Genomic DNA, 27,664 nt, shown 5'->3' on the forward strand with positions numbered 1-27,664 from the left:
CAATAAAAAATTTAATGAAATATTGTCAAGAAGTGACGGTAATAGTATTTTCTTACTAAAACTATTGATTGGAAATTGTATTTCTCTTGGAGTTAAGATGCATTCTGGATCTTCTAGCTTGAAGCACGCTGGGTGCAAGGTTTGGGTACGCTCTGTTCAAGGTCCTTATCAAATTAACAGTGGAAGTGGCTGCTGCACAAGAAAGTCTGACTGTCCTGCGGCTGCCTGTTATCAGCCCTCAGCCCCGTTAGCAAAATGGATGGTGTAAGGATTCATCCGTTTCAGCGCAGAACCAACCAGCTCAATTTAAACCTCGGGTTATGAGTCAGAGGAAGGTTGCGGCTGGGGCAGTGACCCCCAGCGTAAAAGCAGCGACATCCTGAGCCACAGTGGCCATTTCTGCAGCAGCAGCAGCAGCCTACCATAGCTTAGCGTCCCTGCTACAAGGCATACTCCACCTCTCACAAGAGATAAGGATCAATCAGGTCAAACTAGAGAGCAGCATGATAAGGAAAAATACCCATTTGCAACCTTTACTAAGAGACATTTTCTTCTTGTGTTTTATATCAGCTTTATCATATGTATCCAGGATTAGACGAACCCACGGGGTCAGTTCAGTATCTTCAGATCTTGTACTACTTTTTATAGTCTGAATCGAATGTTCCCTACCACAGCTCTCTGGTTTTTAATGTTTTGCTTCAGGCATTTCTCTCTCTTTATGATACAGCCAGAGAGCAGGACACACCAGTCAGTGCTCTAGCTGGACTCAGTCAGTTGCAGGAGGAATAAAGATTATTTTTTATTTTGATTCATACAATATTTAAAGAAAAATATCCATTTAAAATGTTAAATATTCATTTGCAACCACTTACGTTAGAGCCTATATTTCTTATACTTTCACACAATTTAATGTGCTGCATCAGTAAGGTCTTTACAAAGTGAACACCTAACAAATTTCTTTGATGCTGAGGCAGAACAGTATCTTTGCAACATATATTTTATATGCCTCATGAAAATACTGCAAGCTGGACGTCTTTGATAGCTACCACATTTACTGTCAGTCTACCTAACTAATCTAAAAACCCCAAACTCTTCAATGCTCTCATGACTTTTACTTGACTTCCAGTTTCCACCCGAAAGAGGCTTCAAACAAATTGTAATAAATTATGCAATAAACAAATGCCTCTGTTGTTTTGTATGCAACAAAGAGAAAATTTGACTCTGAATAAAAGCCTCCTAAACTATAACCATTATATAAATGCCTCACGTATATCCTCAGAATTAGCTAAATGGACTAGATTTAGTCTTAACTCTATACCCAGCTATAAATCACCACACTAGAACCATTCTAGCAGCAGCAGAAAATCAACCACGATTACTACAAAGTGCCAATGCAAACTAATATGAAAACTCATTATTTAACACATGATTTCCTGCTTGGCGATTTAAGGATTTCTCCTGGCCAATGGCCTTAGGGAACGCTCACCACCATACCCAGACTTTGCTACCACTCCCAGAGGAGCAGCCCCCCCACGTTCTCTCCCCTGGCCATGGAGGGCTGCAGCCTACGGGGTGAGAAGGAAGCCTGAAACCCATCCCGGGGTGCTCACAGTGCCAGACACCGCCACACCTGGAGGTTATGGTCCTGCACAGAAGGCAGTTCAGATGCCAAGGAAGAGGCTGCTCCTGCTAAATCACAAGTGGTTTAGGAGCTGTGGATTCAACTACATAAACCCATCAATGTAGCCTTCAATTACAGATGAGCCAAATGATTTCCGTACTTCCATTTCTCCTGTGTAAAGCTGGGATTATAATGTACGGAAAGCACAAACTTGCAGAAGCTTGGGATTTGTTCTGATGCTACAGCAGCACATATTGTATCTGTGACCAGGAGAAAGGGAGATGATGGGTGACATCCCCAGCTGGCCCCACTCCACTGGCCGGTCAGCCCTCGACACATGTGCCCAGTCTTTTGGCAGTAGATCATGGTTGAGAGGTCCACGGGTGTGAAATGCAAATGAGGTCCCTAGAAAACACCCTTCAGTCAAGTCAATCCTTGCATTTCTGAGATTAACATCTGTTTTGTGCACTTTGCACTTTTTTTTCTTAGTCCAGAAACACAGCTAAAAGCAGGGCTGGTGAGGAGCCTCTAAAACCAGATCTACAGCTGATGGGAATGAAAACCCAGAGCCACAGCCACTGCCTCAAAATGCTGAATCCCGGCTTTTTTGGTCTTGGTCTTTCTAGAACACGCAGCAGTTCCCAGTTCTTATGGGATACTCATCGCATGGAGCATCTGCCTCACGCTCCTTCCCTCTACTTTTTCACATGGCTCCATTCTTGGGGAGTCACCCTGGATACACGCCTCCCCTCAAGGACAGCTATGTTTGAAGTAGACGGACAAACTTTGTAAGGATTCAAGAAACAATGGCTCTGTATCAGACAACACAAGTACATTAGAAACTCCATTATCCCAAAATACAAAAGTAAGAGCACTTGAAAAATTATTTTATGCAATGAAAACATCACAGAAAGAGAAGTGCAGCACAATCCAACATACGTAATGTTTTAATCTTACTGCTCAGTGGGTAAAAATATTTCTCTTGCACCCCAGCGTATGAATGGGAACGTTCCAGTAAGAAATGGTAAATCTTTTGTTTGTTCTACTGACTTGTCCCCAATGAACTATGTCCAGCCTTCTCAGAGCAAAGATTTTAGCTGAGAGGCAGCAGGTGACATGAAAGACAACTGCTCACCACAAAGTACACTACGGATCTACAAATAAGACATATACACCACTGTATGTATTATCATCCACATCCAGCTCATCTTTGAAGAGCTTCCTGCTGTTGATGCTCCTTGACGCTGCATCTTACCGCCTTCCTCCACGACTGCAGGAGCAGGACCTGTGATCCCAGGCCAGAGGCATCTCCTGACCCGGCTCATCCCATTCCCTACAGCCGTTCACACAATGGAGCCTAAGCACAGTCACAACAGCATCACAGCAGATTCTTCTTCATTAACAGATTTGTCAGTGATGCTATTCCCAGATCACAGTACTTTCCCGGCCCACGGTGGCACCGCAGACTGAACACCACCATGTGCCAGCTGCCAAGCAGGTCCCATCTTTCATGTTTAGCTGTTTGTGAAACTCAGTCATTTCTTCTCGTTCCACATTGTCAGGAAGGAGCAGATGGCAGATGTGCTCTGCCTGTAATATTGTTTTGATGATACCCTGCCTGCTGGCAGAACAGTGGAAGCAACATTTGGTGACAAGAATTTGCAGTACATTTTCAGTTTTGGGTAAGTGAGCTAAAAGATAGCATAGGGTAAGGGGAGAGGAAGAAAGACTTGGGCTGAATTGGTGCTGATAGGTTTCTGTAACCAAATAAATGGAAAAAGTGGTATTGAATAACAGAAGTATTTACTTTAATATGTTCTTCCTATAGGTGATAGGAAGAGCAAACGTACAGTTTTTTTGAGATCACATGTACTTTATGATTTCCTGAAGGGAAGCAACAGGGGAAAGCCCTCAGGCCTTTGTACCTACTCACCGTTTTACTTTTGCTTTATACTTTGCCATATAAACTTCACTAAGACAGGGCCTGCTGAAAACAATCATCACTTTACATGCCTGTTCATCATCAAAAAACTTGTGTCAACAAACAAAACATTGGATTTTCCTGCTCTCCTTCATTTTCTTGCACAGCAGCCTCCCCTTTGCCCAGCTCATTTTGGAGTTGTACACAACTCGCAGCAGTTTTCATCATTTTCCATATTGCCTGCAAGAGTTTACCATGCTTTCTTCTGAACGATGCACCAATATTCTTGAGGGAGTGGTCAAGAATGCAAGCAAGACGACAGTAAGTTTGGCTTATAGCTGGCAAGGTGTCATGGGTACAAGCAAGAGAAGAAAATCTACTTAAATAACTAAGAATTTGGTGTTGTATTAATATTTTGTTTTGCTTCAGAGAGAATGCCTGCTGCTTCTCTCCAGGAAAGGACTCACATAGCATACGTCTTGTTGCTGTTCATCAAGGTGCAGCAGTTATGGGTAAGCATGCACAAAATCTGCAACAACCAACCATGGCTTGATGGGATGAAACCTGAAAATAGGCTCAAAAATAAATCACTTTTCTTCACTTTGGTCATAACAAAAAAAGTAGCTCACTTCCAGTTCTAAGTCTGCCACAAAATCTACCTTGTAACCGATTTTATCAGGCAGTGTTATGCTCTACTTTTTTGTGGCATCACTGTGTTCTCATTCAGATGATATTCAAATGCAAGATTCAAAGTTTTAGCTTCTAAAAGTGGTTTTCCAAATTGCCTAACGTCAGTGACAGAATCATAACAGAAATTATAACTGGAGGATAAATAAATATTTTCATAACAAAACTGAAAGAGACACCAAAAGTTTACACCAAGGCTTCAAAAATTTTTATTAAAATATTTTTAAAGTATGTGCAAGATACACAGAAGAAAAAATGCATTTTACTTATAAGTAATGAGATTTCAGCTGCCAACAGCATTTCTTCTTTAGAAAGGAGCAACCTGTTTTTATTTAAAGCAAGATTAAAATAAAAAAGATAATTGCTTCAAAACTTGGGAGATTTTAAATTATGAATGTGTTACTGCAAAATGACATCTGGGGATTTAGGTTGCAGAGTTCATTTAGAAAGCCTTATAAATCAAACTAAATATTGTCTATAATCTATGAGCCAATCTAAGACAATCCCATTGCACACGGACATCATTTATCTACATCCACTGGTACCCAGCTGCCCAGATGCCAAATTCATTTTGTGTAGACTACTGACAAAATTGTGGAGATGTCCAAGAAAAGAAAACGTGCAGAAAAATAATTAGCTGTGACTTTTGAGCAGATGTAGTACAAGCTCTTCATCCTCTGCCAGAGAAAGCCCGGTATCTAATGGCAAATAGGGGTCCTCCTCTTGGCTGAATTTCGCCTTCTTTCTTTTCAGTGGCATTTCTTCTGCTGCAGTACTGTTGCTACGGCTTCTTTTCTTTCTTCCACTTTTCTCCTCAAGTTCACTGCAGAAACAAATCAGTCTTTTTAACAGCTGTGGTAATCAATATCATCATGTAATCAAACAATTCCTTTTAAACAAGGCAAATTTATGTCAAGATAAGAGCAAACAAAATTACAATTCAGAAGAGTGAAGCAATAGAAGCCCATGAACTCTGAATGTCTAAATCTGCTTTCGGGCCGAGGCGGTGGTGGCTGTTCTGCTCTCTTAATTGATTACAGTATATCAAGATATCGCTATCAGTCTTATCTAATATTTGCTGCCTTATAGAGTGACAGACAACTTGACAAAACTGATTTAGTGATGTGTCAGTTGACCTTGACATGCATTCAAGATCTTGTCTAAAACAAATATGCGACAAAAATAAAAACATGAGAACTGTCATTTCATTGGCGAATCCTACGCTTCATACAGCTTTGATTTGGGTCCATCTCATTCAAGCCACTCTTTCCCCTTCTTTCAGAAGCTTTCCTTGGAAGCCATTAACCACCTCTTTGCCATGAGAGGAAGAGGAAAAACCCAAACGCAGTTATTTTCCCTGGTGAATTCCTATTTCTTCTGCTGTTTTTCTTAAGACTTGACTGAATTGCCTTTTGCAGCCTTCAATCTGGATGAAACGGCTGTGTATCTGTTTTAATACTTCGACTTCTATCACATAGCCACATGACAGCAACAGGAGGAAAACCCAAGCTTTCATGTATCTTCACATGTTTTTTGTCCATAACATAGAAAATTTGTTATAAATCATCTTATGTAAGGTTAAAATAATCTAATCTAACAAAATCAATTCTAAGGCATAATATCCACGTACCAGGTTACAGAGAGCTGGTCGTCCTATGCTGCAGGGTAGAATTCATAACAAAAAAAGCAGAATGCAACCTCTCACACCCCAAACCATTCTCTCCAAACAAGTTAACTGAAACAAAATGGCATTCTTGGCTTTTCATGTTTGTATTTTAAAGAATATAACAATGGAACTTCAAAGACTGAGTTTAGGCTTTTCTAAAATAGATGGTTAAATTCAGATTGTCAATTAAAATCTGGCAAATTCCTACCCAGAAAATTCAATTTACTTAAAAAAAAAAGTTTCAACAAGAAATTTTTTTAATTGTCTTAATTTTTATAATTGCTTAAGTGTAAATGTAATGTTTGTGCAATGTTTTGTTCAGAAATACTGTTTAGAGATGTCACAATTAGAAACAGCAGTTATAACAAATAGCTCAAATTGAGGAATACTGTTCTTCAAACCAACACAGCACGGGAACCCAATGCCCACTTCGAACCACCTTCAGCTGCCCACCTTGTTTTTACATTCATAGGACTAGTTACCAGCCTGTGAAATGCTGGTTTCACCACTCACTGGAAACCAGCGTAACTCGAACATTAACCCCTAAATATGGGGGTTTCGGGAAGTTCCCAAACGTTCTCTGAGAGGCACTGGCAGCACAACGCTTCCTCCTCTTCCTGGCTCACACACTGCGCTTTCTGGCTCCTCACCATCGAGACGAAGGAGCGACATGAGATCTGACAGCCTTGCACTGGATTGCAGATGTGACCTGCCTCTCTCACTCATCCATCCCACCTTTCTTAGAATAACGGTGCCAACTCCTGCCTACTCATTACAGCACAGAGAGGAGGGAAATCCCATGAGAAACACCTTGCATTCCCACAATTAAAACAAATTAAACACCCTACCTTTATATTGTCCTTCCCTGCCTATCCAAAAGAAATAAAGCAACCTGATCTAGTGAGAGGTGTCCCTGCCCATGGGAGGGGGGGTTGGACTAGCTGATCATTAAAGGTCCCTTCCAACCCAAACCATTCTGTGATTCTATAAATAGCTGATGACTGTGCATCAAATACTTCTCCTAAAATTGGGACATTTCAAAGGATATAGCAACTTTACCGGCTTTGAGCTGTCATTTACATGGGGATGGCTTTTCAGTGCTTGCTACCAATGTTCATTTTATTCCTTTTCTGGGGAAAGGATACTATTTCTCTCTGTAGTGCTTAAGATATTCCATAAATGCTGAAGCTATACTGACAGTATATGAAAATACTCTAAAGCACTAAGACGTCTCACTTTTACAAGTGGCCAGTGTGGGTTTGGGCTGGAGTTTCATGGTGTTCGCTTTCACCAGGACAGAGCATGGGGGTTCACTTTAAAAGCGTGAGGCTGAAACATCATTAAGTAAAAGCATTTTAGCTTGTTTCAAAAGAGATGATTACTTCCAGCATTTGAATGGACTCTAAAGCCCAGTTTGCATTCTTAATTGACTAATGCTTCATCTAGGACATTAGTTCAAAACATCTTAGCAATTAAAATTGCAGAAATCTCGCAAGTTATGAAATAGCAGACTTCAATATTCATTTTTGGAGTTTCTGAGGCCCATAGGCCTAGATGTCTGTAAGGCATAACATTTAAATATAAAACACATTCAGAAGGAACTGTGAGACATCTATTTTTTCCCACAAACAAAAGCACATCAACACAATTATGATTAATTTTCATCATAAGCTTTGTGGGAAGATTATGCTGAGTCAAGCTGTTTCTTATTATTACTGAAGGGATCATGGTGCTCGATTAGTAGTGCATACCACAGATGTATCTACACGTTAGCAGGCGTATTTTCACACTAATTTGACCCCTACTGGGCTGCAAACTGGAGAGGTGAATAAGGAGGAATGTGTAACAGTTGGAAGCAGCAAAGCCACCGAACAATGAAGAGAGCTAAAGGCTTGTGTTTTCATTACGCACAAAAATTAAAAGCAAAACAATATTTGATAAAGGAAACTCAGGAAGGAAAGCAGAGAGTCATGTGGAAGGTGTGACTAAGATGTTCGTAATTTTGAGATGTGGACAGAAGACAGACAGTGCCTGTGCGTAGAATGGGCTGGGTTCGAAGGGACATTTAAAGATCAGCTACTCCAACCCCCAACCCTGTTCCTGCAGGATGCATTTTTACCAGCAGTGGTTCGGGTGGTGTGGAGAGGGGCTGTACTACTCTCGAGGAGCAGTCAGAGATGTAGCTTTTACAAAGGGTGAAAGTGGCAATTTTAAAAGGAAGGTGGAAAATCACCAGGAGAGATGTCTGGCATCGTGATGCCAAGGATGATCCCATACTCCATCTGGGAGCTTCTCCTTAGCTGTTTGGACAGAAAGCTCTTTGGGGGAGATATAATAGGTAGGTATAATTCTCAGATGTGCATATAAAAGGGCTGAGTGTGTGAAAGCAGCTATACGGGGATGACTTCTGCAGTTATCGTCAAATGAATTCCTCCTCGGTCTCTATTAGCCTGTCAGCCCACCCTGCAGAGCCAAGCTTTTTATCATTGCTCTCTTCCCATGGACATAAATGGTCCCTTATTCCTCACAAACACGCAAACTGATGCACTACCAGCTGGCGTTCACAAATAGCCAAAACAAAATAAAGTTATTCTAAGGTGAACTATTTTCTAACAGAACAATGCAGTTAGAAAGCAACCCTACAATTCAGATCCAAACCAAAGCCAGTGTGTCTTTTTGTCTTCTATTTATAACATTTAGAAAGCAGCATGTGCAGCTGGATTACAATTCCCTCCTTTTACCATCTGGTGCAATTAAGTTTTTCAGCCGCCTGAACAACCCGCGTGGTCTGAAGCTGCCTGATGGAAGGATTTACAGGGACGGGCTGTGTTTACACAGGCGAGGAGGTACTAACAGCCAACTTATCAACAGGCACTGTAATTTCTGTGGTCACCGTTTGCACAGCTGTAACAACAAAGGCAGGTATTATCATTTGATAGGTAATGTTTATTACTCAAACACCAAAGCACAGTTTATGAATCCTGTCCCTTAAATAAATGCCAGCATATATGAATGCCATCTGGGACACAGGGGATCTAACTATTTGATAGCTATACATCAAGAACCTCTTTATCTAACTACTAAAAAAAAATCTCACAAGTGTGTTTTGAGGTGAGATACCAGGAAAAAATAGAAAGCTTTTAATTGTTAGCATTTAACTTGCTTCTGGGCTTCCAGGTACCTCTTGACGAGCTGTAAGGTTTAGATTTTAAGTGCTTGAGAGTCAGCCATTTGAAACGTGTGGCCATACAGCCAAGTTGCTGCTGTTTAAACAGCGTGGTACTGAGAGATCTCTAGACAAGCTCTGCTTCAGTTAACATTTATCAGAGCTTGCTTTGGAGCCTAGATTTACCAGCACTGCTCTGGAAACAAACCACCCTTGCCACTGAATCTCAGGCCATGAGTCAAGTTTCCAGGCTGCAATATAGCGCACACGAGCTCTTTCCCAAAGAAATGTACAGGAAAAATGAATGAATCTGCTAATAAATACAGTTCAGAAAAGTTAGGAATAATTTCTCCTATAAATATTGGCATTTTGCTAATCAAACATGCTGTGCCACAAACCTTTTTCCACATAATAAATTTTAATTCACAAGGCCATGGCAGCAATCCTAATGAAGATTAATTACTGCAGTCCCTTCCATAAAGCCCAGTGCAGCTTCTTTCTTACTTGCTGTCAAAATGCTACAGCACACAGAAACGGTAATGAAAATATATTGTGTTGTGTTATTTCCCTTACTGGCCATTCCACTGATGTAAATCAAAACAGCTCTAAAACTAGATTTATTAAAAAAAAAAAATTGCAGGAAAAGGGATGAATAATCTACTTGTAATGAAATACCAGTGTAACAGTAGTAAAAGCCAAAGACAAGTCTGTCTTTGAGCTGAAACACCTTAATCTGGAAGAAGAAGAAAAAATATGTAAATGGAAACCACACCAGTAAGAGAGTATACTTAATATTTCTTACTATTGTATATGGAAGTATACAATATAAGTATATAAGTATACGGAAGATTTGACACGAAAAAGCACTTAACCATCAGCATCTCGCTTCTGCTCTGAGGTCACCTTTACTTTCCAAAGGCTCTAGTGGACAAGTGGCAGTGAACTCCAATCAGATGCCTGAAGCTGTAACAGCACTTTTCTTCCCCGTTCATGTCGCAGACACGGCTGACCATAAAAAGCAGCAATACCTGACCCAGCCCTGGACCGCTGGAGTTTCCATCCAGTGTATTTGGGCAAAGCAATTTTAGCTTATCTTTATTCACCAGTCTGAAAACTGAAATCGTGGAGGGGCTGATTCTCATATGGATCAAATATCACTGATGCTTTTTTTAAAGGTAATTTATGTAGCTGACAAGTTTACAGGAACCACAGGAAGGATCTAGTCTGACCTGTAGAGCATAAGCTACCAGATTTCACTAGGAAACTCTACCATCAGGTCCATTTCATATAGTGAGCTAGAGTATAACTATCATAAAGACTTTCATGGCATAAGAATATCACATTTCTATCAACAGCAATCCAATGTCTCAACGTCCAGTTTTGCAGCTAAACAGCACGATCAAGTGCTTAAACAGAGACCTCCTACAATGCCTGTCTTACAGTGCTTTTCTGGCCATCGCAACGTTAAGTTCTGGCCTTCACAAAGTCACTGATATGGCCTAAATAATACACCTTAGAGGGAGCACCACTAATTGCAGATGAATCATCTCAAAAGACAATGCAATGCCAACTGCATTAAGAATCGCATAAAACTTAGCAGGTCAACATTGGCATCCTGGTATAAGAAGAAGGTATAAGAAACTGCAATTTGCCCATAATTTTCATAAATAAAGCAAGGTACACAACCAAGCAGCACTGATTGCTGACTTGCACACCTGGCAGCTGGTGACTGGCCATAAAATCACAAACAAAACAGTACCCGAACTAAGACATTTCTCGTTTCCTCTCATGTCCAAGATCTTTTCCATGCTGATCTAAAAGTTAATGTGATCAGTAGCATCTATTAAAGATTTAAAGAAGGTAATGATAAAGTCAATCGTAACTTTGTTCTTCTTCAACGTTATTATTTAAAGAGGTTGAGGGATTAGAAATATCAGAAACTCAATTTGACTGCAAAATTAATATTTAAGAAATCCAACTGCTTTTCTTCCATCCTATTCGATACACTTAAATTTTTCACCTCATTAACAATTTACATTGATAGCCTTAAACCAAATATGATGAATGTTGCTAGATATACAAAAATTAATCTCATATTACATGCTTAGAGTCATTAATTACTCTGCTTGTAGAGGTATGGCTGGAAGGGAATTTTATTCAAAGGCAAATTGAACTCATGATCTGTACAGCTCCCCCAATTTAAAATAAATGCTGTGCAGGAGGGAGAAAGGATTAACAATGTTTTTGACTTCTTAAAACCATGGACAGATGGTCTATTTTTAAAGACTGTTGAAGGAAGATACTCTAGGTCTCACATACTTGCTTTGAATTATCCCCTTTAGAAGCATTTTTCCCCTTAAAGCAAGTAGCAGCTGGTGTAGCCCAACATATTTCTATTTTAATCCAACATTTTGAGCAAAATATCTGAATTATGGAAACATAAAACAGAACAGAGTTGTACTTTTTAATTTCAAAGCCTGATTTCACTGTCTGCTACTCTCAGCTGATTTCTTTTTGTTAAAATCATTAGGTCAATATTTCCCAGCCCCAAAGAGCAATTCATTGTACAATTCAGTGACAGCTGAAGAGAGATGCACGAGGCGAGCGTGGATTTAACAGGAACCCCTCCTTCCCAATGGCAGCAAGATTTCTTGCCTGTTCTTGTATTTTTTATTCTTGACCCGCCAGATCCCCATCATCCTCCCTCTTCCTTTCATGCATACATGCTCTCCACCTCTTTCCTCCCTCACGCAATATCAATACCATTTCTCCATGGCCTCGTGTTCACCACCAGCCTCTTCAGCTACCACTTTCCTTCACCCATAGGCTTACTGGTCATTCAAATTCTCTTGCTTGTCTTGATTTCCTCTTTCTCCAGCACAAAATTAATTTCCTGCACTGCATCTTTCTCTTTCAGTTGCGCCTCTGCTTTCACAAAAACCTCCTAAGGGGCGCTCAGAGCACCTCACAAATCTCCAGACATACCTACAGTGAGCCTCAAAGGTGACTTCAGAGCTAGAGAACAGACCACTACATTTTTCACCCACAGACACCTAAAAGAAATGTAGCTTCATCAACACTGCCTACTGGAAACAGTTCTTAGCCTGTCCTACCGCACCAAAATACGCAGGGATGGTGCCCAGAAGAGCTCTAGTTGGCACCATGAAGTCACAGCAGTTGTGGACAATACAGACCATCGTGGCCAGTACACCCTGGCCAAATCCATTTAGCCTGTAAAGACAAGACTGGCCCAAGCCAGCACAGGATTAATCGCCACATGCTGCGCTGCACATCGAAGCCATCAGTGGCTCTTAATTTTGACACACTCGTTTCAGGCACTCCTAGAAATGTAATTGTATTCTGGATCCTGTCATCTTCCAAATCTATCTATCAGCACGTTGTCGCCCACTGCTCTTGCCTTCGTGAGCATCCCACAGTTTTTCCCTCTCCTCTTCCTTTGGCACACCTGCCCTGGCTGTTCTCACCACTCCAATTTAATTACTATCCTTAGCAATGACTGACAAATCCACTCCCAGCCTGTCCTCAGCTATAATATGATACAGGTGTCTCTGCTATCTGCTTCTGGAAATCGCTGCTGATAATACACTCAAAATGGGTCTTTGATCTTGCAGGTTTCTCTGTAGTACTTTTCCCATCGGAGCAGTGCCTAAACTGCTGTGGCCTCTTCTAGAAAGCTCTGAATGTCAGGTCTAGCTAGGCTGTGTGAAACTGCTCTTTGGGTCCTTGTTAACTCCTGTTCAGCTGAAATGTCGGAGAAGAACTTGAAGCAACTTGACTCACTTTTCCAAATTTCTTAACAAAGGCTGAAAACATCTACTATCCACTGTGCTAGTCCTCCAGCAAACACAGACAAAACTGAAAAGCAGGAAAGTATTCAGTCCAATTGTGTAAAGAAGGAACAATTAACAAAAACCTTTAAAAATCCCCTTGGTGGAAGTTAAGGACCTTTCCTATTATTACAGTCAATCAAAAGTCAGGGCAAATGACCGAGACCAGCACCGTGTCCCGAAGTTGACAGAGGCTGGTGATTAAGCTTCAAGGGGTGGCAGTTCTTGAGACGTGTTTGTTACCCCAAAAATGCCTTGCCCCTGGCCGGGGAAAGCTTAAACCCCCAAACTGATACCAAATAAGTGACCCAGCCAGATTATGACCCCAGGAGCACTAAATGGACATGATGGAGTTATACAAACATTTCACTTAAGGAAGTAAAACCAAATTGTAATTTTGTAGTCATACAATGAATGCCAAAAAAATTGTAACTGTGTAAGTCAGCAGGGTTTGCATGGCAAGAATGTGCCAATATTGCATGTCAAAATCATAGCAAAACTTATGTTTTAACACTTTCTTTGCAAGATTGTCTTTTAAAGAACTCAATAATGTTGAGATTTTAAATGTCCATTAACTATATTTTCGAACATATAGAAGATATTAAATCCATCTATCATCTTAAAGAAATTATAATAGAAAATGTGTTTTATTTGATGAGCATTGGCATCTCCTATTAAAAATCTGAAATATGATTTTTAGACAAATTAGCTTCCACACATAACTAAGTTCCAAAGACCAAATAAAATCCAACCTTCCAGGTAAGTAATCCTTTGCCAGGCTCAAGGCAAAATTCATAATTTAAAAAAACAAAATTTCATTGGTAAAACTCTCCCAGATTTTAAATTGTATTTCAAATACACGGATGCAACTAGATAGCAGCATACCATGCAAAACATTCTAACGTTGCACTTTGTTCTAATGTCACCTCCAAACATAGTCCAAACAACATTTAAAGTACACTTACTAAATTAAAACCTTAAAAGCCTTAATACATGGCAGAAAAAAAATCTGTCTCTTGTTGAGTCATATATATGTAGTGTATTTTTTGTGCTCAAAGTTACTTTTTTCAGTCCAAATTACATTCAAGACTAATCTCCTTGGGATAAGTGAAATACTGCAGACATCAAAGTTCCTGGAAAATATTCACTGAAAAAGTAACTCAAGTAAGGACAAGACCAATAAAATGGAAAACCAAAAAGGATTAAACTGTGCCTATGTGATATTAAACATACATGTGTAAACCCAGCATACTGAAAACAAAAATATTTTAAAAAATCAGCTACCACATGTGATTACCTGTAGTTTCAAGGGGAATGCTATCTGTCTAGTGGATGAGTAACTCAGTGGGCCTCCTGAGTGCCTGATTTTTATCCCCAGACTTGCGTCACTGCCATGATCTTAGGACAAGTTTTTACGTGACTCAACATTCCTGCCTACAAAAATCATACTGGCCTCCTATGTAAAGTGTTTTGAGATTTGCTGAGGAAAATACTTCATCAGAAATTATTACTTAATTTCTGTTTTCCTTTTTTGTACATTCTCTCTTTTCCAACCTACTTGACAGGAAGGGGAAATGATCGAGGCCCTAGACCTTCTTTGAGTCTTAACTCTCCTCGAGAGCAGACCTGGTGACTTCAGGGACGGGCAGATCAGCCACAGATTCCAAAAAATCTGCACTGATTACCACTGCCAAAAAACTGTCCATCTCTGTCAACTTTTATTCTTAAAGCTTAGCTGAATCTTGAGTCTTGCTGACACCTCGGGGGAAGGGATCAATACAAGAAGTAATGTATGAATACATAAAAAAGACAGAGGTGATCTCCCCTAGATAAATGGTTACTTAATGATACTGAAAGTAAACTCGACAAAATTCCCAATTTTAAACTGACTGACCCCCTATCTTTTTCAAAATACTTATTTAAGTAGTTATGCTACAAAACATTATATTGTCAAGATAGCTAAGCCTAGCTAAGACTACAAGTTGAAATAATGCAAAATTTTCTTTAAGAAATGCAGCACTAAACCACTATCTTTTTCCTACAGGAAGTATGCAACAATTTACCAGTATTTAGGAAATGCCTGAGGAAAATAAACATTTAACAGGTACTGTTGTGACACTAGGTTCCCTATATTCCGTTGCTGGAAACTGCTTCCCACCAGCTCAGTTGTCCATCAGCTTAACGGATTCCAAGAATCTGTTCTTCATCAGCAACACATATACCAATAAACAAGTGTTGCTCAGTCTCTAACCACTTACCAAAGCTTTACTTCAGTCTTTCTCAATAAACTCCTGGGTTTACTTCTTCCAAGAAACAAACTAACAATTACTATCAAGATTGCCTCTCTACTTTGTTGCCTGCAGCGAAGCGTTACTACAGAAGTTAGCTCAGAATTTGCTGAGCAGGGGCAAAATGACAGAATTGGCACTGCTATGGTCCCCGATGGAGAAGCATTAGTATCCTGAAATACTTCTCTTGGCACCTCCGTTAATGTCCTATGTAAATGCAGAATTGCTAAATACACTTTTCTTCTGGTCCTTGTCTCACAGTTAATATTAGACAAGAGATGGCATCTTCCAACAAAATGGGGTTTGACAAGATCCTGTAGCTCATAACGCTGCCTTATACCCAGGTTTTACTCATCAGAATCTCATATATTAAAAAGACAATATTAACCATATTACTGATGTTACCTGGGGGAAGCTGAGAATAAAGTTTCATCTTATTAACCTGGTTCCACTACAAGCAATATACAAATACCATTAGAGGATGTATTTATCAAATATGGACAGATACACTTCAACTATAGTAACATGTGAAAAGTAACTAACAATTCCTCTTATATAGTCCTCCCCAATAAATACCAAATCTTAAACTTCATTAAAAGAGAACTTCTTTAACAAATTATGCTGCTTCCCCCACCAAAAGCTGATGCGCAGAGTCAAGCGGTCATAAATACAGAAGAAACTGGAAGAATCTTATTCGAGAATGATGGGTATCATTTTCTGCTTGCTTTTAGGAAGCTGTATTGACGTTCCACACAGCTTTTTCATTCATTTTACACAGAGTGGAGATCCTGAATCAGCTTAGGGGAGTGAAAAAACCAGAAAGAACTAGAATTGCCTTATAGTTACCCTCTTCCTCCCCTTTGCACAAAGAAGGAGCAATTTACTGCTGTTCAGAAAAAGCAATGCACTTCCCCCATCCTTGTCAGTTCTATTGATCAAGGCAATGGTGAATGGGCTACAGGGGACATGGTCACCAGGTTGTTAACTTAGGGCTATCCAGTTCTTAAATCCATGTCCCAATGCCCAGTCCTACATACTGCTCCCACAATGTGCAGTGACACAGGGCTAGGGACAATCTAGCCACTAGGACTTCACTGATACAGATGTGAAAAGCCAGAGATTTATGAACCTAGACATCTAGAAGAGAGCAAAATAAAGATCTAAACTCCCATTTAAGTGTCAAGACCATGTTTCTGAATCTGTTACACGACAAGCTGTTTGTCAGAAACACACAGATGGACTTCTTGTTGCGGTGAAGCCAACGACAAAAAACACAGAAGACTTCATGCAGTATCCCTCAGTCTTCCTGCAGTATGTGCTGAAGAAATGCAGTATGTTGCCATCAACCACAGATCCTCATCCCCACCCTGTGCTTTTCTGTTAAACTACAAGAAACAACATATTCTGGATTACATAATTAAAAACAGTGGTTTTAACTAAGAAGAAAAGTTAAATATTGTTAATTTTATGATCTATTTACTTCTAACTCAGATGCCACTTCATTTGTAGTGTTGAAGAGTCTGAGTAACACTGAATCATAAAACCTATCAAGTTTCATGGTGCACAAATTTATTTAATATAGCACAGGTACAGAGGGCTCATCCAAATCCTCAAATGACTTCAACATTTTTCCTTTCAAACAGAACCTGTAATGTGACAATAGAGGAATACATTTCTGAAACACAGGAAACCTCCAAGGAATTAGTCAAGATTTCTGCATGTGGAACGGTCTCACCAAGATCCCTTCAACACTGACTCAAAAATCTTCCTCATACAGCTTCACAAAATAAAATAATAGCCTTTAGCAGAGATTTCTGTTCAGCACCTACCTCACAAACAAACTTAAATACTAAGTCCCAGGAGCAAGAGGATGACTGTAAAATGAATTCCTAACATCTAAACAAAGCAGTTTCTAAAAAACATGAACATTTCAAAATGAACGTGGAAGATGCGTACATACCTATAGCTGTCTTCACTTTCTGAATCCTGCTCTTCATCAGAATCTCTGTATTTATCAGGATCTGGAAGAGTACTTGGATCAAACTCTTCTTCACTTCCACTGTGATCAAGAAAGGCCACTGTTTCCTCTTCAACCTGCCAGGTGACAAACGTAGAGTTACAAGACAAGCAAACAAGACCATGTTACTTGCCACAATCCCATTAATAGGGATGCTGTAACAAAAACCATTGCCCTCAACTGCAGTCAAAGGCCACTGCTATTATAGCCAAGAAAACAGAATTGTTTCTGCCATCATCAGTGCTCTCCTCCAAGGCTGGCTGTTAAAGGTTGAAGAAATATTATTCAAAAAGGAAGCACAAGGATTTACATTCAAATTCTCCCTTCCCAATATCGTTATCTTAAATCTACCAAATCTAAGAGAGATTTGGGCAGCAACTAATCAACAGTTATCTGAGAGCAAGTGTTCAAGTAATACGAAGCTTTACTGTCTCTCAGAAACACACCGGCAAAGATACATGAGCTTGTGGACACTGCTGTAAAGTGTATTTCATGAAATACTCTGATTTAAAACTCATCCAGGTGTCCTGGCACTTAAAAACCAAAATGCTGCTTAACCAAAAAGCTTAATTAACTGCTCTAAGGGAGCTTCAGCCATCCACCACAAGTGATCTGTGTTCTTCAGGCTTCCTCCCAGACCCACTCACCCCTCAGTCCCCACAGCACACCTGGGGATGGGCTGCTGGCGTTGGCAAGTGTACCCGGGGTGGAGGAATGCCTCGCTAATTCATTCCTTAACAAAGAGGGCACAGAAGATGCTGCTCCATCAAGGTCTTGGATAATATAATAAAGGTGACTGCTTTTGCAGATACAGGTTCTGCTCCATGCAGTCCTGAACTGATAGTACTACTTTTGTAAATTTTGCTGACAGGCACGAAAAAAGTAGACAGAATTGTGTGCAATTGTATATGCACATAAAAATGCAAACAAAAAGCTTACAGGCATTTCTAAGCAACATGAACCCTAGATACATGCATATTTATGCTGAAAAGCAAAACCAAATGCAAAGAAACTATAATTAAAGACATTGCTACCTTTTGTTTATATATCAAATCAACATGCACACAGCTGAGTTTCCAAAACAGTACTTATTTAAATGATCCTTCATTCTATGAATAACTTCAGATCATTAAATATTTAAAGTTAATTTTTGTTCTGATTTTTCACCATTTCCATCTATCATTGGTTTTAAAAGAACACTGTATCTAAGTGCACACACCTCACCACAATAAAAATAAATCAAAACCCATCCAAAACCAAACAAAAACCATACTAAAGGTCCCTTGTGTATCTGCATACAGAGTGAGTGAAAGGAAATGAGCTGATAAGGTTAGTCACCGCTGCAGGACTCCCGTATTGCTTGTTCAGTGACACTTCTGCAGTGCACTGAAAGCAAGCAGAAGAAAGGGATAACAGCCAGATTTGCAATTAGAAGGCAGAAGAAAAACATACTAAACACACATTTCATTCTTGACTATTTTGAAATGCTAGTAAAGGTAATTGTATAGCTGGGTGTATAAAATCACTAAAAGCATTGTCAGACTCAGCAGCACTGTAAACTGCCTAAGGTAACATAACCACCGACTAAAAAGCAGGTCGATTACCAGGAACTTCAGGTGTTACTTCACAACAAAGGTGGTATTAGTTTTGTGGGGACTTTTAAAGTATTTTTTTGTTTACAAAAAATATCTTCTAGCTCATCTTTTAGTACAATATTACAGAGCACTACTAACTCCACAGAAAACTATTTTGAAGGTCACCTTTTTGTTAATGAATTTCCATATTTGAAAAGTATTCTGCATTAAATTATCATTTATTTCAATTTCTTTAAACATTACATATTTGCTCTTTGCTTGTCCTTCCCATTGCATTTATTCTTTCAATACAACTGGTGCATACCAATTATATATTAAAAAAAGAAAAGAAAAAAAAAGGAAAAAAGAGTAGTATTCAAAGCTGTTGTATTGAACAAAGTATTTTTTAATATGTATGAGTGGCACTATGCAACAGAGTTTTGTAATACTAGCATTTATTGGCAGTCATCTTTTAAGACTTGTGCTGTTCATTCATATTCTCAGTTATGTCAGTAAAATGTTGAGATTGCATTGTTTCCTAAGTTTTGTCATTTATATATGCACACATTAAGACAATTACACATACACAGATCGAACTTTTCCTTTCATTACACATTCATATTCATTTTTTCCAGCAGAAAATTTGCAGAGATGTGTTCAAGGTAATGCTTACTACAACAAAGAAATAATTGGCAAAGATGCCTCTTTAATTCACCAGAAATCATGAGGTCATATTTCTTATAAGTATCACCAGTTACATATTCATTAAAATATTCCTAAGACCCTGAAATTATTGAGAATTTGAACATGAACATTTATCATCCACAGTTGAACAACAGAAACTCATTATTTTTCCCATCTTGCTTCAAATTTGTATCAGCCAGTCAAGAAGAAATCTTGTGACTTAACTTCACATTACTCACCACAAGAGCTGGAGAAAAAAAGTAAAATCGTAGTTCAAGATAACACTTGTAAAAGTTCTCCAGATACAAATGGGATACAATTTATAGATTCAGGATTAGATCCTTCCTAAGGCAATTGCTATCAAAGAAGAGATTAACTGAAGAACAGATTTTGACCATCTGTACTATACGTCTAAGGTTAGTGACAATATGCTTTGGAGTGCGTATTTATTACAAAGTTCAGCTGTGGAAGGAAACCCATTCAGACAGCAAATCACGCTGGTCAGGAGAACAGGATTCAGTGGCAATCACCTTGCTATTTTCATTCTGCTCAGGGGCGACAAGCTTGGCCCATGTATTTTGCAATCTATTTCCATAGAAACTTTACTCGACTTTCAGTTTGAACGTGGCATCGAGATGAAAACATTACTGCATAGTCTCCCTCTGAGGCATAAGGAGATTCTTCTTATGCAAACCCAACATTTTAGAAAAATTCAGCAAAATTTCTGTGCTGGAGGTTTTGGAAACCTCACTGCTTTCAACCCTCCACACTGAACCAAGTCAACAATGATCACCCTCTACCTTACTGTAGTCATTTTGGAAACACACACTAGGAGGCAAACAGGGCAGGTTCCTCTAGAGCTTATGTCCTGCTTCTCAACAGAATACCTCCAATTCAACTTCTAGTTGTCTCTGTTACAAGACTTAAGGACAATCTCCTCTCTTCATAAAGAAAGCTGAATCACCGATGGAGCTCAGGTAAACATGTCAGGCAGGCTAAGAGAAGCTTAAAATGAAGAAATAGATGTACCTTTTTAAGAAAACAGACACTCAAGGGACTCAAATGTTCAAAAGAACAGAATGATGCCTCATTTCTACCAGGTATTAGGCACTCAGGTGAAGGTTATCTATTACCATGAGATGAAAAGGGAGTACTGAAAAAACACACCATGAAAATCTGCAAATACATAACAAATGTTGTATTTTCCAAGAATACATATTTATTATGGTATTTAATTTATATCTCATTTAATACGTTTTTTTAAAAATCCAATTAAATTGTCTGGAGTTGCAATTTTTAAGTTCAACCCTTTCAGCAATTTATCAGTTCCTAGCAGCCATGTTGAGAGCAGAGAAAGAATTGTTTTAGCACTGTCAATTCTGTTCATAGTACTTTATCAAGCACGGTGGGGGAATATTTCTGATCAGCTAAAAACAAAACCTTGAAGGTTTGTTTAGAAGTTGATCAGACTTGATTTCAGTCCATCAACAGTCATACTTATATAATATTCAGTTCCTTTTTTGAGCTATGCCACCCTTTAGCTTTTCCTAGTAATATGTATGGCCTCTCCCAGTAAGTGGTGGTTGTGATTTGGTTGCCCCAGGATGGATGGGGCTTTGGGCAACCTGGTCTAATGGAACCTGTCCCTGCCCATGCCAAGGGTGTTGAAACTAGGTGATCTTTGAGGTCCCTTCCAATCCAAACCATTCTGTGATTCTGTGATTTTAACGATAAGAAAGGTAAGCTCTAAATACCGCTAGGAGGTTACCTACTCAAGTACACAACTTTCAAAAACTTAGCATATTACAGCTCATATAAAAGGACATTCAAAAATATAATCCCTTTCATGATCTGACAGCATTCCAAATTTTACTTATTTTCTTCTATTTGACAATTATTTTTCAGGTAAAATTGCGAGTTGTTTCTGCATCGTGTTTATGATGGAACACAGTCACAGAGAGGTTTTGTATCATTTCGTTTAAAACATCTTACTCTAGAGTCACCTGATCGCCTCGCAGTTTGGCGTTTTTTTCCATGGCCTGCACACACAACCCACAACACTGTGTCCCCAGACGATAGATACATGGTTGCTCTGATATTTCATCATCTACATTGCCCCAAAGGAATACAGCTATTCTGGCAGTTCACAAATAGAAACACATCTTTGATGTAGCTGGGATGTTTGATCCAACAGTTGCTTTGAAGATCAAGACCAAAGCCTTAGACGACACTGAAAACTGGGAGCCAGTGGCACGAACCAAGCACCGATCTGACATACAAAGAGCTGCCTAAACCATGCCAAAATTGAACAACTACACTCCGTACCATGTAACGCTCATCAAAAGCCTTCAAATTCAAACACAGAAGGCATCATTTCCAATCAATGAAGGATCTTGCAAGCTAAGAGGGGAAAGGCCACTTTTCGACCACATTTCTGAGATGCGTGCAGTGGTGTTTCAGATGAACTGTGACCAAGTCATGTGAGCTTTCTTCCTGTTGTCATCTACCATTGGTCATCTGCATCAACACTGAACATTAATTATAAGTGAGATACATGTCCATTCCACAATGGTTTTGCCGCCACTCCTAGGCTTGTTTCTTCTTATGGGTAAGTAGGAAGTGGTACACAAAAGGGTGGGAGGAACAGAGAACAGGTTAGAATCAAACAATTTGACATCTTAAATAATACAATTAGCCTAATTTAGCTAGTAGAATCATGCTTTTACCAGTGGTCTCAAATAATATACATAAAAGTACTTAATTTTTTTCCTTGGCATTCGTAAATGCCCCACATTTTATGGTCAGTGAATGGGTAAGCCTGGGTTCCAAACTAGCACACACTGATGCATATATAGTGACATTCAAATCTTTGCTGTGTAACTATAGCAAAGTAATTTGTGCTGGAAATGGCTCCTGCCACAAGCACAGTTCAGAACCACTGAAAACACAAAAATTGTTCAAATTTCCACACATTCACTTCTGGCTTTTTTATATTAGTAAAGCTTCTGTTGTTTTCATAGTAGTAAGTATATGTTTTATCTGTAGACTTGATCTCTACAAAGTACTTATAGTCCATACCAGAATTAATAGTAACATAATGAATGCATAGAGAGATACAGAGAAAGATAATATAATTTGGTAAATTTACAATTACAAACTCATGTACCTCAAAATGAGAGGTAGAGAAAACTGGTTGAGAATTTCTAAATCTACTCAAAGACTTTTATTTTTTAAAAATATACTTGCTCTTATCTGCATTTGAACTATGATGGGTATGTCTCACAACTAGACCTTATGCCTTTCATTTTTTGGTTTGGTCTTAAAAGACCTATTGGAATACTTATTGTAAAGACAAGATTTTTAAAGTCACTACTAGCCACAATTATCAATGTGATTTTAACAAAGGGGCAGACTAATATAATTTTTGTGGGAAATGTCAGGATAAAACAACTGTACTGTTAAATATAATTCATGTTACAGACATGAAAATACAACTTAAAAGAAAGTAAGTTACTAGGTGGGTAGCACCAGAAGCAAGTACACACTGTAATATAAGAAATTTTGACAAACAGAAGAGTTTAACCTACTGCATATATTCTTGATTTTAGAGGTTGCTTGTACACAGATTTCACAAGAGTGCAAGCTAATAGTCTCTGGCACTTGAATTAAGAGAGTAGTAGCTTCATCTCTGGCAAAGTATAAAGGTTCCTGCACCTGCCATGCCAGCAGCTACACAGAGATGCTACCATGCACATTAAATCCCTGTCTGAAACAAAATTGATTTAAAGCATTTAATAACGCAAATTCTTCAAACCAGAAAAGTCTAAACAATTTTTATGTTGAAATCTTTCTAATGCTAGGTTGTCAGGTATCATTTTGCTTGCAAGTGAGCAAGTACTACAAGAAAAAAAAAGGGGGTGGGTTATTTGCTGTGCCTTATAAGAAAAAAATCGTAAAAAAGTCTGGGAGAATTAAACATATCAACAGACATGTCCAAAAGCCTAAGGCCCTCTCAAAAAAAAAATCAGAAAACCACAATACAGAACACTGTTTTTAAACTTATATTCTCCACATGTAATCCTTGGACTGTCTCTTTACACTCCCTCTTTCCCTCCGCTTTCAGGTTCACAGCAGTCATGGCTGTCAGCTCAAATACAGAAAGTAATTCTCCAAAGTAGTCCCTGTGTTCAAACATTTCAACACATCAGTTTTCTCCAGAGAACCTCAGCATGTGTCCACAGAGACAGTGCCTACACAAGAGAATTTTCTCTGTATCTCTTTCTGGCACTTTTGAACAAGCCTGAAGAAAGCCATGATGCAGCGGAGGTGTCCCACCACTACTCACAGCGGAGACTGGGAGCAGAGACCCCTCTTTGCCTAGTGACTGCTGTATTTTTCAGGAATGAACAATGGCAGCACTAACATGAAATAATCAGAACAGAAACCTCGTAAGTCACGTAATTCTGCAAACTGGTTAGTTCTCTTTTTCTTGAAACAACTGATTCGTATTCATTACATGAGAAACAGCACTTGTCCCATGACAAGACTTTCATGTTTTCACCGTACTGCTTAAGTCAGGTACTCTAAACGCTTGTACAAAATACGTATGTAAAATAGCACATTTACAGGGAGAAAAACATGAATCAAATTAATTCCTTGCAGTGGAAGTTATTTTGACTGCTACTGGTGCTTCTACACACAGAACTGAGGAAAAAAAACCCAGAAGCAGCACTGCTGCTCACGGCACTGACTCAACAGCTTGCTGTGAGAACAAGAGCTTGTCTACCTTCATTCAGGATCTAGTTATCAGCAGCAATACGTTCACATTTGTTCAAACGTGCAAACAAGTAACCAGTAAATGAGAAAGTGCCTCACGCATGCTGCACGCTTGCAGGGTCATTTATCATTAATTTTGTTGTTTTGTCGTCTCCACCTTGTCAAGCCATGAATCCCTTTCTACAAAATTTTGCAAAAAGACAACTAACTCCTGGCCCAAAGGGCCTAAGGGTTAAGTAGAAGACATGAGAGAACAGATGAATACAGCCTGATGAAGGACAAGGAAGCAAGCTGCCTGGGGAAGATTATGAGCAAAGGGCATGACACAGCAGGAGACCTGTCCTCTCATATTTCCACAGGCATTGCTGCAAAGGGGATCTCGGATGAAAAAACTGAAAAAGCTTCTGAGGTAGACTGTCAGCCATCCACCAGCAGCTTTGGTTAAGTGTGAGGAAAAGCTGAGGCCAAAAAAAACATCAAGGTGGTTGATATGGTGCCCCAGCAGGCAATAACCGGTGAGAACTAAGCTTTTGATAGCAATTGACAGATGAGAGGCCACGGAGGGAGCTGAAAGTTAAGGGCCTGTGGAGATACTTGAAGAAAGGTAACTTTGCAGCAGCATTTTGAATAGATTCTAATGGAGCAAAACGGCATTCATAAAGGAAGGTGGAGAAGACACTACAGAAGTCAAGACAGAAAATTATAATATCTCTTGATAACAATGTCTTAGAAATGCCAAGTAGGAAGAACAAGAAAGATTTACATGAGGCAAGATCTTTTAGACCAACTAATTGAAAGAAACACAATTTTTCAGGTCTAAAATAACATAAAGCACCTTCAAAACAAACAAACAAAAAAGAATAAATGCTGAGAGTTAGTGTTACGTGGGGAATTGAGATAAAATGTAATATCATGTGTGCAATAGTGCTGGGGAATGTTAGTACAGGGAGAAGCTACTTAAGGGTTCTCTTCGGTAAAGAGCAAGCATGTAATTTGTCATCTGTGGAAAATGAAGGGACAAAAGGAGGATTAAGAAGGATATAGGTAAGCACCAGAAAGTGACCATGGCAATACTAAGGCATAGGCTAAATTGAGAGATGGTGATACTCACAACGACTGCGAAATAAGGATGAACTTTTTTCTTGAGAATTACCTAATCCACGAAACGTCAGATAAGATTTTGATTTGAGCAGAAAGTAGATCTGGAGTAAAGAAACTGAGATAAGACTCATTAGTACATACATGAATTTGTATTCATGGACAGGGTTAGTCCACAGATAAGGCAAGGAAAAAAGCAAAATGCTGTCATAGAAGGAGACTGAAGACTATGAGATTCCTGAAATTATGAAGGAGGAACTACTAGAGAAGACAGACACTGGAACAGCACGTGGTCTTGTCTGCAAACCCCCTAAAAATTGGAGCAGATATGGAAAGGCCAAGTGAACAACGACCAAATGAGAGGAAGGCTGATTAATGTCAGGGCTCTCAGAGAAGAGGAGCTATGTAAGAGGGAAATCAGAGAGAAGTTGCTAAAGAACAGGATGGATGATGTCTATTGAGCAGAACTGAAACATGTCTACATTGCAAATGAATAGAAGGGCATGAAGACATGTGGCAGCTTGCAAAGTATGAAAGGCCAGTGTGGAAGTGGGAATCAAAGATGAACAGGGAAGAACTGTAAGGCAAAGGTGAGAGGGCTAAAGAGGGGACGGCTATTGAGAGAAGATCTCATGGAGATGACGGAGTGATGACAAAGGGAACCACCATGGAGAGAAGAGCTTACTGAAGCTATTTTAAAAATGGGAAAGAGTAGGAAAGGGGAAAAGTAAGAAGGTATGAGAACAGCATTGGAACTGATTGAGAAGGAGGTAGAAAAACAGCAACGAGGGAGACGAGCTAGCAGCAGGTATAGAGGAATTAAATCAACAGCAGCAAACAGAACTAGGGAACACATGGCTAAACACCCGAAGGCACCTCTTCACGTGGCAAGTGGCAAAGCCATGAATGTTTTGCCAAAGAACACAGAAGGTGTTAAGAATTTACATGGGCTCAAAAAGTAGGTAGGTAGCAGTAACAAAAATCCATTGAGGGACAGTAAGTACAGCAGTGCTGTGCCTTTGCCCCTGAAAGCCCCTGAGCTGCAGATCTCTTCAGCCAGGGAGTGTAAGAAGATCACAGTTTGAAAACTACTCTGCAGGTAAACCTGCCGATTTTCCTGCAAACCAACTAGAAAGAACTGCCAGATCAGACAGGGAGAAGAGAAGGTCACCCTCATTTCAGAATGTAGCTGTTAATGGAAGCAATTTTTTTTCCACTGCTATACTGTTTTCTATCAGCCTTTTAGGGCTTCTCATACAAATATCGCAGTTTATTAAATGACTCTGGTGAAGACGACTATAATCTTATTTTCAACACAAGCACAAAATGTTTGAAACAATGCGGTGAGGGGAAAATTGAAAATTGAGACAACTTTCCATCAAAAGCCTAAGCCTGTGCCTAATTATATTCATTAACTATATCAGTGGTGATCATATGCAATGGCTCATTGAGGAACCCACATTGCACTACCTCAAATAGTCTTTGGGTTTTGTACAGCTGCAAAAAAGTTTTACCCTATTTCCAGTGACTGAGTAACAAATTTTGGGTTTAGTAATTGAAATACAAGTGGTATACAAATACTAAGAGTAGAAGATCTGGCACTCATCTGTAGGTGTAATTAGTGTATTATAGATTGCTAACTGACTTCTCGTTACTCCCCAAAAGTCCATACTTGGAGCAAATTAGTCTCAGACACTTTGTAAACATTAAAGGCATCTTTACAAATTTTAACATAGGAAATTACAATTTTCAGCTAAGGACATATTATACCTTATGGTCGTTCATTCACTTGCCTGTTCGTTTCAACAACATCTGAAAAATCTTTATACTGCATAAATAATGTATTATATCCATAACAACAGCATACAGTACACTGTATGATTGATTGCCTCAGCATTTAGCTCTTATGGGAATAGCTATTGTGAAACATGGCTCTATTGGACTGCCTGAAAATTGCATTTTGGTAAAACTGTCTGAACAATCAAACTTAGGTATGGTTGGATATAATGTTATTAACACTGCACAGGCAGGTACAAACTTGAACTTTCCATACTGTACCAAAACAATGCTATTTTACATTTGTTTCTCAAGGAATCAGAGGCAGCAAAGTCTGGGTGGATCAATTTAAATCAGTGATTTGAATCACTAATTATAATCCTGATTAAAATAAGCAAACTTTCACACAGTGGTTTACATGAGTAATCACAGCTACTTTTGTTTTCATTTCAGTATTCTGAGGCACAGTTGGTTTACACTGGACTTTATACAAAATTTGGTACTATTTTACCCTAACTATTTTAAGTCTCAATTTTTCATTT

The 27,664-nt window shown here is 39.1% G+C and overlaps 1 protein-coding gene across 1 annotated transcript in view; it reads right to left on the reverse strand.

Moving 5' to 3' along the window:
- Nucleotides 1-4,414: 4,414 nt before the first annotated feature.
- DDX10 (DEAD-box helicase 10) overlaps nt 4,415-27,664 on the reverse strand; it is a 191,769-nt gene continuing 168,519 nt past the window's right edge. The window contains exons 17-18 of the mRNA XM_075742273.1: nt 17,158-17,291; nt 4,415-5,052 (exon numbers count right to left, since the gene is read on the reverse strand). Coding sequence (XP_075598388.1) covers nt 4,863-5,052; nt 17,158-17,291 — 324 coding nt within the window. The 3' untranslated portion in view covers nt 4,415-4,862. The remainder of the gene's footprint in view (nt 5,053-17,157; nt 17,292-27,664) is intronic.

The sequence above is a fragment of the Balearica regulorum genome, chromosome 1, assembly GCF_011004875.1.
Source record: "Balearica regulorum gibbericeps isolate bBalReg1 chromosome 1, bBalReg1.pri, whole genome shotgun sequence".
NCBI classification, from domain to species: Eukaryota; Metazoa; Chordata; class Aves; order Gruiformes; family Gruidae; genus Balearica; species Balearica regulorum.